This window comes from Cyprinus carpio, chromosome A3 (assembly GCF_018340385.1).
Source record: "Cyprinus carpio isolate SPL01 chromosome A3, ASM1834038v1, whole genome shotgun sequence".
In the NCBI taxonomy this organism is placed as follows: Eukaryota; Metazoa; Chordata; class Actinopteri; order Cypriniformes; family Cyprinidae; genus Cyprinus; species Cyprinus carpio.
The window spans coordinates 28,288,079-28,300,101 of record NC_056574.1 but is presented as its reverse complement, the minus strand read 5'-3'; the positions used below and the strand labels follow the sequence as shown (position 1 = coordinate 28,300,101).

General features: G+C 36.7%; 1 protein-coding gene across 3 annotated transcripts in view; it reads right to left on the bottom strand.

Annotated features, from left to right (window-relative positions):
• Nucleotides 1–12,023, bottom strand: part of kansl1b (KAT8 regulatory NSL complex subunit 1b) — a 60,701-nt gene that overhangs the window by 11,526 nt on the left and 37,152 nt on the right. For all 3 annotated transcript variants that reach the window (XM_042727892.1, XM_042727902.1, XM_042727883.1), the window contains 4 exons: nucleotides 2,388–2,529; nucleotides 1,489–1,584; nucleotides 972–1,084; nucleotides 651–846 (listed from right to left, as the gene is read on the bottom strand). In XM_042727892.1, the coding sequence (XP_042583826.1) occupies nucleotides 651–846; nucleotides 972–1,084; nucleotides 1,489–1,584; nucleotides 2,388–2,529 (547 nt within the window). The remainder of the gene's footprint in view (nucleotides 1–650; nucleotides 847–971; nucleotides 1,085–1,488; nucleotides 1,585–2,387; nucleotides 2,530–12,023) is intronic.

Sequence of the window (12,023 nt, the reverse complement as noted above, 5' to 3'; positions counted from 1 at the left end):
TAAAAAACGCCGAACTAAAATCCTGATTCTATAAATTAAACATTAAACATTTACGAAAATGTCCAAGTTCAGAAACATTAAATATTATATGACAAATCCATCAAACTCCACACGGGAACCATTAAAAGGATATTACTGAGGTTATAAGTATGGTTTTCCACTTTCTAAAGACCGACACAAATCACAAGATTAATCACTATATTGACAGCCAGTTTTTAAAGAAAGTTTTAAACAAAATGAGTAATTTAAAAGTTACATATATCTCTCTATATATACATACACATATACACACACATACACACAGACGTCGTTGCATTAAAGTTATGCCAAATTCCATGCAAAGAGCGAGATCTTCAGTAAAACACTTCCACAGGTGACACTGAAAGAGCTTGTTTCTGCAGTCTTGCACACCTCTCTTACTACTTCCGGGGCACATTCATACCTAGTGACCTTCACCCACAAGTCTCACTGCAAAACTTTTGTCTCTTTTTTTTAAACACTAAAGGTGTGGGGTTAAAAAAAAAGATATCTAAATTTATGAAGTGTAAATGTGTGTAAAATATTTATATCAGACTCAGTGTAAACAGCCCTTCGTGCTCAAACCTACACCATCCTCTTGAGATCTTGAGAAGGAACACGTTTCTCCTTACCTTACGATTGAGACTGGTGAGCGAGCCGGGCCGGAGGACTCTGCGTTTCCTGCATGAGAGCATTGGACGCGTGCGGGCTGCCACGCATGTGCTGTCGTGCGCAGGGGAAGCCTGAGGGCCCATCTCCAGCTTCTGCTGAGACTCAGAGCGTCTCTGCTCGTCTGGGTCCGAGGTGACAGGGGAACTAGGCCGTAAACTGGAAGACGAAAAGAAATCATCTTGAATGAACATGACAATAAAAGTGTAATTTCTACTTTTTAAATGAAGGGGAAAAAATAAATGAATACACATTTAAATGATATATATTTGTGTCTTTCATACCTGTTGATAACACCATTGACCTGTCTCACAGGTCCACAGCTTTTCCTCAAGCCTGTTTCTGTGACCATACCATTGGATGATACAGACGTTTCCACTCCACCAGTATCATGCTCCTAAAAAGACAAAAAACAAATGTGATGTTGGAAAGGACATCCCACTAATTTGGGTGAGTTTGGATGAGTTGAATGGTTCTTGCTGCATTTCTTCACTACTCTGAATGGATGAAAAGGTCAGGAGTGCTTTGCATACAACAGACAAAAGAACTGAGTGTTTGTAGCCCCTCTTCTCAATTCTCTTGTTTAACAAACCCAGCATTCTCTCAGGCTGTGCGTGGGCCCATATCATGAGGGCTTTATCGGTTTGTGTGGGAATTAAACACACTAATGGATCTTAGACAGACAGCTTTATTATAGATAACTGATTACTTATAATCTGGAGTAAGAGCAAATAACACATACTTCTAAATTGAATTCAGGACTAGACTGACTCTGTAATGGGTCTGTGCTCCTAGTCTTACCCCTGGGACAGGGCAGGTAATGGTCTCTGTCCTCGAGTCACTGCTGTCTTCTGGTACTGACTCACACACTGAGCTCTCCCCAAGTACAACAGAGCCCTATCAAGAAACAAACACAAATTATAAACCAAAACTTGGAGGCCTTTTTTTCCCTCCCCAGTCAAAATCCTCTCTTTTAGATTAGCTAAAAACAAGTTCCTCACTGCAGAGAGAGCAGAACAAACATTTCTCTGCAGTAACAAACAACAGAAGATCTGCAATCTGATGCTAGTGTGTTATGCATTTCATTTAAATAAACAACTTTTGAGATCAGCATCTGTGTATTATAAATATATTTCTTGCAAAGTCATTGTAGAAACAAGATCTTGTTAAAAACACAGCTTGTTTACAGTCAATATTACATCTATCAACACCTATCACATACAAATTACATTTTTAAAAATGTTAAATGTCGCAATTATTTGATTAAATCAGTACAGTTTGCAAGAACAGTAAGAATGGAAATACTGCAAAATATTACAATTTAAGCTTTTCTGTTTGACTACATTTTAATACGTCACTTATTCCTGTTTGAACGGTGGTATACAAATCCTGAAAACTGTTTTTTAAGGTCAACCAATGTCAATACATTTCTGAAGATTTTGTAGAGTTGCAACGATCTTAAAATACAGCCATCATTTCATGTGTCAGATGAATAATGACAAATAATGATAGTCTCCAAATGATTTGTTTGTGTTTCAATCACACAAGGAAAAAAAAGGCTGTAAAAGCAGCACTTTGAAACAAAAACAGTTAGCAAAAGAAACATGAAACAATGATCCCACAAGAGTTTGCCTCGCCACGGGGAAGGGATTCTGGTGTAAACAGCACAAAGTAAACAAAGTGAATGTGTATGCGCACACCTTGCTGGAGCGGATCTGTCTGTAAATTTCAGTCTGTTGGCGTATACGGTACTCCAGATCCGAGACTTGCGCCTGTAGCCAGTTCCAGTGACTGATGATGGCAGCTCGGTCAACGGCATAACGCCCTTCTGCTCTCCGACATCTGGAAAACATACAGAAATATGCTGGTTACAAGTGTAGTCATGTTTTCGGAAATATCTCTCTTCGTAATTAGCATTAATACTGAAATTTTAGTTCAAACTTTTTTCTAAAAGCCAGGTAAGGGCATGCTCTAATAAGTTAGGTCATGGTGTGTATGTGGACAATGAGAGTTATAATTTGGTTTGAGTCATTCACAGACTCTGTTCCTCATAATTTCCAGTCCTGTTTCTACTGTTAATACAGCCAATTTATCATCATTATTATTATTTTTAAAGAGTAAGGTACAGTGACGTGGAGTGAAAAACATCAAGTAACCTTTGTCTCCACAGCACATAGTGTGATGGAAATGTGAAAACAAAACCGAGAAACAAAATATGACAGGAAGTTAACCAAGAACATAAGTTCCATCCAAAACTTCCTGCAGATGTTTGTGTGCGTGAGAATTCAGCAAGCTGCTTGACACAATGAGACTTCTCCCAAAAAACATTCAACTAGCTCCCATTAAACTTCACAAAAAATGAAAATAAAGAAATAATAATATGTAGTCAAACACTGTCAAGCTGAACTCTAACTTCTTTACATTAGCCCCAGTTATTGCAGAACCTCTGGTCTCTCAGGTCTTGCAGTGAAGCAACATAAACCAAGTAAAACCAGAGCACATTACTGAAAATAAAAAGATTTCAAAACATGAGGAGAAATAAATGGCTGCTTTTTCATCTGAAGTACAACAACATGACTCAAGATTTCCCTGAATCAGAAGGAGAGCGAGAGACTTGAGAGATAAAAGTGAAGGGAAAAACGAAAAGCATCACTGTAACCACAGATGGGAATGACGAGAAGGGAACCAAGAAGTGTACGGAAGACAAAACACACGCATATCACTACTTTTTGTGTTTTCTTCTAACAGTCCAATAAGAATGCTCTTTATAGGCTGGAATTACACTCAGATCTGCTTCAGAGGAGCTTGACAACAACAAAAGCTTGTCTGAAGCCTCTCTACTTTTCTTTTGACATGAGAGAATACCGATCAATAGACTCACAAACAAGACTCTTTTCAAAATTTAGGATTTTTGTGCTTTTATCTTGTGGGCTTCAGATCTCAGATCTCGGAGACCAACTTTCTAAGGTAATCAAAAGTTTGCCGTTTGTTTTCAATGGAAGAAAGACAAGCTCACACATGACAATCCAGTCATTTTGTTGTGGATGAAATGTTAGCGGCACACTGGGCAGATATATCGATATATTTTTTATAAGCGATGAGGCAATACTGCTTATATCAATATCCAGTAGTTTGATACGAGGACATCTGAATAAAGCAGAGGACGCACAGTGAGCTGCTGCGGGTAAAGTGCATAATTCCATTTTTCCTAAACATGAGACATGCTTTATATTAAGGGCTTTAACATAACTTGTAAGATATAGGTAACACATGTAGTTTAAAGCGGCTCGTCCCGATTAGATGCTCTGACAGACACACGTGCTGCTGACAGAGATGCTAACTTACAATTCACTCATATATTCTTCATCTGTCAATGTCAGAAAGTCTTGGAAATATTTCCATTTTGCTGTCGGGAGCCTTCTGCATGTGATTCTCCACTAAACTTCACAGACGTCAGAGAACGAGCGCCAAACAGACAGAGTGCAATAATTGTGACATATGTCGAATTTGTACAAGTATGTATATTTTATGATAGCAGTAATGGAGTAATCAAAATATAATGCAATTAATCTGTGCGCTTGTGTTTATTTTCTTTTCTTTTTAGTTTAGTTTAAATCTTAATATAGAAATTACATATAGAAAATGTAGAAAATACATTTTCAAAATAGAAAATGTAGAAAACGCAAAAGATATATATAATGTATATCCCATTTCAACCAAAAACACAGAAATATGATTTTTTGCCCTTATCATCCAGCCCTAATTTAAAACCTTACATGAATTCTTTTGATAGAATAGCCTACATCAGGAAATTTAATAGCAGGGTAACAGGTGCATTAGAGCTAACATCAGCATCAAGCTACATAAGACTATTTATAAAATCAATAGTACACTTTTACTCAAATTTAACTTCAAACCACCATAAGTTTTGGTTCCCACTGGCTTCCATTCTATGGACAAAAATACAATGTAATTCAATGGGAACTGAACCTGTCTGGTTACCAGCATTCTTCAAAATACCTTCTTTAACACTCACAATTTTCATTTTTGGGTGGACTAATATATAACAACAATATTATATAATAAAAAATATTACAAATAAACAATTAAAACTATTAAATATTATGAATATTATAATATTACAATATAAATATTATGTACAGCCATAAAAAGTGTAACTGTTCATACTTGTGCAAACAATTATGCAGACAACGAGCATATACATTTCAACAATAACCACAATCTATTCTGAAGAGGCTGACAATGACAGGAACGAGGCTCCTGTAAACATGTTAGGATTCCCTGGAACAAGCCTTACAAACACACGGTGACCTGCCTTCTTCCTCTTCCCTATAATGCTATGTTTCCACTCTTGCCAGTTCAGATGAGTGTTTTGTACTTTTGGGCATCCAAAATGTTTCCACATGGTTTCGGGGTGGGGGAGGGACTGATAGAATAATGTAATACACACAGCTGCCACAAGAGGCAACAAATGAACATGAGTGAATATGGTGCACGTTTGCATGTGAAGAGGAATGTGACAATATTGTAAGACTCTGTGAACAGAGCTTTTAAAACAGTCTGTATGAGAGAATAAACCTACATGCATTTGAGTAATAAATCTGATCTGAGAGCGATTGTGGTGCAAAGACATCGAATGAGCACAGATGAGATGCCTCCCAACGGGTTTTAGTAAGAGGGAAGATGTTACTTTTCTCAACGCTTTTATCAACGCTCCATTTCCGTGTAAAGATCAAAGGCCGATGATGGCAGCACAACAAGCAGTCCTTGGCTGGGCATGAGTAAGGGAAATTTGCATAAGCTAATATTATCTACGATACATCTCAATGCCCTACAAGCCTTCAAATGCAAGTCACACACCCGCTATGACATGTCATGCCTGCGAAGACTAAAAATAATGCAACACAACTATTATATTTAACTTTACTCAAATGCACTTTAATTTGTCCCATCCAAATTTCCTGTTCACACACACACAAAAACTGTATTTGTCAAGGAAATTTAAACATTAAAAATAAAACCCACAATTTAAATCAATATACCCACTGGCCTACCGCATTTTGCAACCATCACATAAACTGCTGGTGATAAAAACCCTGCCAATTAGCATTATAAGAACACAGCCTTTTCCCAGTTTCGAGATTAAGTTTTGAGCTTTGATAATTATACACTCTATTTGACAAAACTTATGAAAAAAAAAAAAATATCACTAGCCCTTTGCAGAGACAAAAGTCTCACCCACACACACACACAAACTGAAATGCCACGTACAGCCAATCATTTACAGGCCAAACAATCCAGAAACTTTCAGCTTGATGCCAAGTGGGTCATCATAAGAAAAGGCCCACCTTCACATGAGTGGACACAAAACCAGAACAATAAACACTTCAAATACTTAACACAGAACAAGACTGTGCCAGTATTTTTAACCAACATACAAAAAGCAGCACACATGCGTCAGAAATTGTCCAAACAGATCAAATTAGAGGCACTGATTAATGAATTTAATACGAATTTATCACTTTAATGATAGTCAGTGTATTAAACATTTATTTCTTATACAAAACGCAACTCAAGACCTGTTTTCAGTTTTAAAAATCCACCAAATCCAGATCTCCAACCTGAAAACAAATTCATAAATCTGAACAGAATAGTGACCGCATTTTAGACTTCATGATGCACTGCATAATTTTGTGAATATAATTTTAATGCAAATATAATGTTAATATATTACATAATCACAATACAGGAAGTAAAAAATTACTTAATGACTGACTAACCTCCTCTTTAAAATGACAACCTGTTTTAGCACTTAAAATCATAACTTGCAAGCAGAGAGAAACCACTCAAATAAATGTCCATAAAATGAAGTGAGATGGAGCTGATGATCAACAGAAAACAAGCGGAGACAAAAATGTGAAGCTGCTTAACCTTTCTCTAATGATTTCTACAGACTGCAACCTCTGCGCAGAACAAACCATGATAAAACATTAGCACTACAGCTAAGACACAATCACAGCCCAACTCAAGTGGGAACGGGTGGAAGGACAGGAGCGTCCCGTCTCAAGGTCAGAAAACACTAGAGTGCCTCTCTGTATCACACACAGTGCTTGGGGATTTTCTCAACATATGTGAAAAGCTTGATCACCAAAACTCTCTCTCATTAAAAAAAAGCCATAATTATCACTGTTGTTATTATTCATCAAAATAATAATTGTACACATTTTTATATATATATATATATATATATATATATATATATATATATATATATATATATATATATATATATATATATATATATATATATATATATATATATATATATATATATATATGATTTTTAATTGCACTACTTTATTACATATTAAATTTAAATAAAATAGGATACTTCTATCGCTACTGAAATTTAGGTATTATAAATCAAGTGCATTTTCAGGCTGGACTCTCATCTACATCACTGCCTTCATGACGAACTCCTGCGCTTCTGACACATACACACACGCGTGCGCATGCACACACACACCCACCCACCGTGCTTTTCAGGAAATGACAGAACGAGGTGGAGGAGCAAAATGAAAACACAGGAAATCAAGCCTGCGGTGATCATTACGTAGGTAACACGCAGACAGCTGAGACGAGAAGACTGAATACACACACCTGCATGCATGCAAATACCAACGACCAGAGCAACCGAACACAGTGATTCATAATAGAGTTAAGGTGGCTCTGAAAGACGTTGATTCCATCATTACAGGAAAAATAGAGGTGGTGGGGGGGTGGACTGGTAAAACTGTTGGGCACAGTCAAAAAGCAACTCATTATTAGTGCAGCCTGCATTTGTAACCATTGTAAGAGTGTGAATGTGTGTGAAGGGCAGAACGACAGGGACAGAACCGCTCTACTGCAGACATGATATGGGCGTCGTCTGGAGAACAAAGAGTTTGATGTGCTGAGAGAGAAGAGGGAGAGCGGCCCGCCCCCTTCAAGGTCACATGACTGGTAGGAGGCAGGCATGGAGCAAAATAAAGGAGAAAAGAATAGAGAATGGAAAAAGAAAGAAAAGGCATGCCAAGTTTAACACATGAACATAGTGTTTAAGCACCCTTAAAATAGCTTTTATTGTATTGTTGGGGAGTTGTATGGGGCTGAAATTAACTCATTCAACAGCATTAGGTCCATGACTAAAATGCACAAAGACAAAGTATCATTCCCTACACCGTCCTTAATCAAGTCTATTTCGGTTTTTCAACAAACTATCCACTTGTCGATTTTCAATGATTTATTTGAACTGGTTCACAAAGCATGTGTAAAATCATGAACATTACTCTCAGCACCTTCATAATCAATAAAACAGATACTATCTAAATAAGCCACGGCTCATAAACTTAGATCAACTGGCTTTTGCACAAGAGTATGTATGGCATGTGTGGATGGTGGGCCTGGTCTCTCACACAGGAAGCCTGTGCCTCCATTTTCCCAGCTCCCAGTACATTACTATAAGTCAGCAGATTTCCACAATACTGACCATACACCCAAGTATTCTCCCATATATATTTCCCCCACTACTCTGTGTGTGCTGGAGGCTGTGGTTTGCTAGATAACACTGGGAACTTGTAAATAATGCACCCGTAGTCATTTGTGTGCGCGGGGGAGGTTGTTTGTTCTTTTGTGTGAGGGTCTGATAATCACCATGTTTCCTTGTTAACCACAACACTAAACGACCGTCGCAAAGCCATTGGTTTGCTGTGCTAATGTTTAGCTTCATCAATTATGGAACATCAAAACAGTCTGTGACTATCATTATAACACTGCTGATGAACAAACATTCAATCTCCTTTTGCTTAAGCACTTTGAACTTCATGAACTTGTCAAATTGCTAAAAAAAAAGGTAGAACTCTTAACAACTCTCAGGTATTCCAACAAGAATATAATCGCCACAGGTATAACTACAGGTCAGAGTATGCCAAGATCAGCTGATCACAGCAGCACAAGTACAGACATGATAGCAACATATAACCACAAACATGTAAATGTTTCTAGTGAAGTTTAGAGAAGAGTGGAGTTTCAGTATCTGATGCAGCTTGCATGTAAACTCTTGCATGTAGAGATTTGTTGTTTTGCATAAACAGGGTGATGTTGGGCTTGCACCCACCTGAACAAACACGTCGCCTATAACCAGGTCAAGATTTATTTGTAGATAGTGACGAAGGCAATGCAGTGCTGAATTTCGTTTGCTACGGCATTTAGCAGGTCAGATTTTAAATCAAGGTACCACTGCTGAATTACTCTGTTTATAAGCTTTCAAGCTGAACTAGGGCCCTATGATTTCCACAATGCGGAAAACGTGGACGGAATCGCGGAATCCAGTCATAAAAACGTAATTCGCAGTTTAACGCGGAATGTAACGGAATTTGTCACATTTTGAATGAATTAATCAAAAGAAGGTCATTACACTTGAAAATCAAATCGTGATATGTACTAGTATCTGTAAATATTAAGCTGCAAAAGTCGATTTAAATATGAAACCTGCATGTTCTGCATGTCTCTGTTAATGAATGGCGCAGATGGGCAGTTTCATATTTTACTACACACACTGAAGCGCATGAGATGCTCGCAGTGATTTCAGCGTCTGCCATCTCACTAAATGAGTACGTAAACACATGAATAACATCTCCAGAACTGCTGTGAGAGTTACTTCATGAGCATTTGACCATTTGATTTGACTAAAACAAGCATCATATCACATACACAGAACTGTAAAGGTATTCACGGCAACCCAACAAAATAAAAGTCCAGTTTGATTAGAAGACGTGCCTATTAATATTTTTCAGTAGAATGTACATAGCCTACTACTAAAATAAAACATTATTTTTTTAAGGAATAATCACACAACATTTCTTCCATGTTTTAAATTTTAATAGTAAATCCCCTTTGTTTGCCAAAAAATAAAGTTTGCTTAATTTTCAATTATTAAAAGATAAATTAAATTAATGTTTTATGCCTTCATTTGATAACCAGAAAAATGTAAATACACAACACAGAATTTCTGAGGGAAAAAAAAAAATCATAAGGCTAAATCATAAAAAAAAAAAAAAAGATAAATTAAGTTGTTTTATGCATTCAAATAATTAGACATGCTAAAACACAGAATTTGGGAACAATAAAAAATATGGTGAGAAAAAAAAAAAAAAGACATTTCATAGGGCCCTACACATTGACTAAACCCTTTGTGTTACAAGTCTAATTCTCTAACCATTAGGCCACAACTGCCTATACAAATAGTAATTACTTTACTTAAATAATAGAAATATTATCTCTATTTAATAACAGAAATATAAAATGATGATAGTTTAAAAATGAAATTATAACTCTCAGTAGGTGGCAGCAATCATTCATTCAGTTGATTTGTTCAAACGGCTGATTCATTCAAGAATGAAGGAAGTGACTGTATTTATGAAGGAGTAATTGAATCATTGACCCACTAGATTTGTTTAAAAACTCATGTTCACTCATAAATGAAGCACAGCTGTGTTTGCTTGAAGATGCGCAGCGGCTCAGCTGTGACTTTGCTTGAAACTAATTTAGTTGTTAATAGTGTTGTGGTCAGACAATGTAAGTCACTTAATATTAACTTGTTTTTCAAACTGTTGTATTAAATCAATATCACATTTGCAAACTCCCTTAATAATCATTAAAGGTGAGCTCACAAAGTTCCATTATAATAAACAAAGCTCAAAAAAAAAAACTACTCAACTACATGCGGAAGGAAATTTTTTTTCTACTGTGATCTAGAAAAATAAGTAAATAAAATCTTAAAAATCTATGGGCATTTGCAATATTATATATTAATATTAGGGCTCGCACAATCGGCAGCCCGGTGTCCCGGAGCTATTGTGTCGTCCAGTCAGGCTGCTACACAGGATCACTGAAGAATTTACCTTTTTATCTTTAAAAGATTTCTACACATCCCTCAATTCGTGTGCTCATATTATTAATCCATTTGGCCAATATAATCCACCCAGCTGTGTTCCACTCAATCAAATTCCAGGATTCCAGTAAAACCTGTGCTTGGCCATGTTATCCAAGCTGCAAGTGTATTTATAGGTAAACAGAGCAGAAATGTAAATAGGAGCTTGTGCCAGGCAGGGAGGAGCCAGTGAATAGAGAATTCTGGATTATTCATATAAATGAGCAAGAGGAGAAAAAAAAAAAAGAGAGAGAAGAAAACAAACTGGCTAAAAAAGCAAGTATGTAGGAACGAGTGAGTATATGAAAGAGAGAGAGAGAGAGAGAGAGAGAGAGAGAGAGAGAGAGAGGGAGAGAGAGAGAGAGAGAGAGAGAGAGAGCGAGAGAGAACAAGTGTGAACCGTTATGCAATGGGTGTGGGTGCAGATTTCCAGGCTCATCAGTTCTGCCGTAAGCAGCTCCAGATGTTTGGAGATCAGGGTGGGAAAGTGACGCTTCTTCTCGGCATGTTTGAACTCCTGAATGACTGCACCATCAGAACAAAACGGCCTTGCGTCATACTAGCTTAAGAGATATGTGATGTGTTTCTCAAAGTGAAGACGACTTGGAGAATAGTGTGCAACACATGCAAAACAAACTGCGCAAATCTATCCACAGCTCTTAGGATGAAGTTGAGAAAATGTATTTTTTTCTGCAAATTTCACACATAATTTACTTATGACTGCTTTTCTTGGCATACTTGACCTCCTTGAATCTTGGGGCATATAACAAAAAAAAAGTGTTTAAAACATTTAAGACAAACAACAACTTTATTTTGTATCAATGCTTCAATAAAAAATCCTAAAATAATATGCATGTCATTAAACATATGCTGAACATCAGCAAACATAATTACAATCATTCTGACAAACGTCAACTAAACTATTTTTCAGTATTTTAGGAAGCATCCTGTAATTAGATGTTTGTGATAAGCAGGATTTAAGCCAAAGTATGAGCAGCTGATTATCCATGAAGTTTGTTTAAAATCAGGTCTGCACCAATTATCAAAACGAGACTTATAAACTCATTAGTGACGCATAAAAGGATGAAATGTTTTGTCAAAAATATGCGTGGGCTTGTGTTACCAGCTGCAACACAGAGCACTTAATGCACAAAGAGTGGGAAGCTGAACATTTACACCCATTATAAACAATGTTGGGGGGTCAATTACTTTAATCTCTGAACAGCTGTAACAATTGTCTATTAAGAGCAAACAACCAAATGAACCAATAATGATAATTCAACATCTAAAGCTAAAAAATTATATACATACAATATATTCGAAGCAATTGTAATAGTGGAACAGT